The sequence below is a fragment of the Elephantulus edwardii genome, unplaced genomic scaffold, assembly GCF_000299155.1.
Source record: "Elephantulus edwardii isolate Elephantulus edwardi_28Jun2011 unplaced genomic scaffold, EleEdw1.0 scaffold00033, whole genome shotgun sequence".
Taxonomy (NCBI): Eukaryota; Metazoa; Chordata; class Mammalia; order Macroscelidea; family Macroscelididae; genus Elephantulus; species Elephantulus edwardii.
Window position 1 is genome coordinate 8,414,517 of NW_006399783.1, and position 544 is coordinate 8,415,060.

Genomic DNA, 544 nt, shown 5'->3' on the forward strand with positions numbered 1-544 from the left:
ATAGTCAATGAAACACAGATAGACATTCCTCTGGTACTAAATTGTACATGTGAAGCAGTGCCAGGATGCAGGGTCCTTCTCCTATAATCTGTTATGCTACAACATATACCTCATACCAATCCCAAGTGGGTGAGTGTGGGTATTACTCACTTTTATTTCACTTTCTACCTAGGTGGCAGCTCTGAAATACATCCCATCTGTCCTCCATGATGTGGAAACGGTCTTTGATGCAAAGTTACTCAGGTGAGAGCTTATGGTGTGTTTTTCCTGAGTGCTGCTGGCAACCAGGGATTCAGGGGAAAGGAGAACTCATGTAGGGGATGCCAGATGAGCACTCAGCACTGGATTGGGGAGGACACAGGAAAAGGGCTTCACACAGGCAGTGGCATCACTTTGGGGGAATCCAAACTGTTCCTGTTAACATTGTTAGAGGGGCGGCACCAAGATGACCATGAAAATATCTGTGCAGTGGCAATTGGACAATTAAATGAGACATTCGGTGGGGGGGAAGAAGAACGAACTGGGGAGGAGGGTAGAGAAAACA

General features: G+C 46.5%; 1 protein-coding gene across 1 annotated transcript in view; it reads left to right on the plus strand.

Moving 5' to 3' along the window:
• DOCK2 (dedicator of cytokinesis 2) overlaps positions 1 to 544 on the plus strand; it is a 736,392-nt gene that overhangs the window by 228,934 nt on the left and 506,914 nt on the right. The window contains exon 24 of the mRNA XM_006884420.1: positions 173 to 243. Coding sequence (XP_006884482.1) covers positions 173 to 243 — 71 coding nt within the window. The remainder of the gene's footprint in view (positions 1 to 172; positions 244 to 544) is intronic.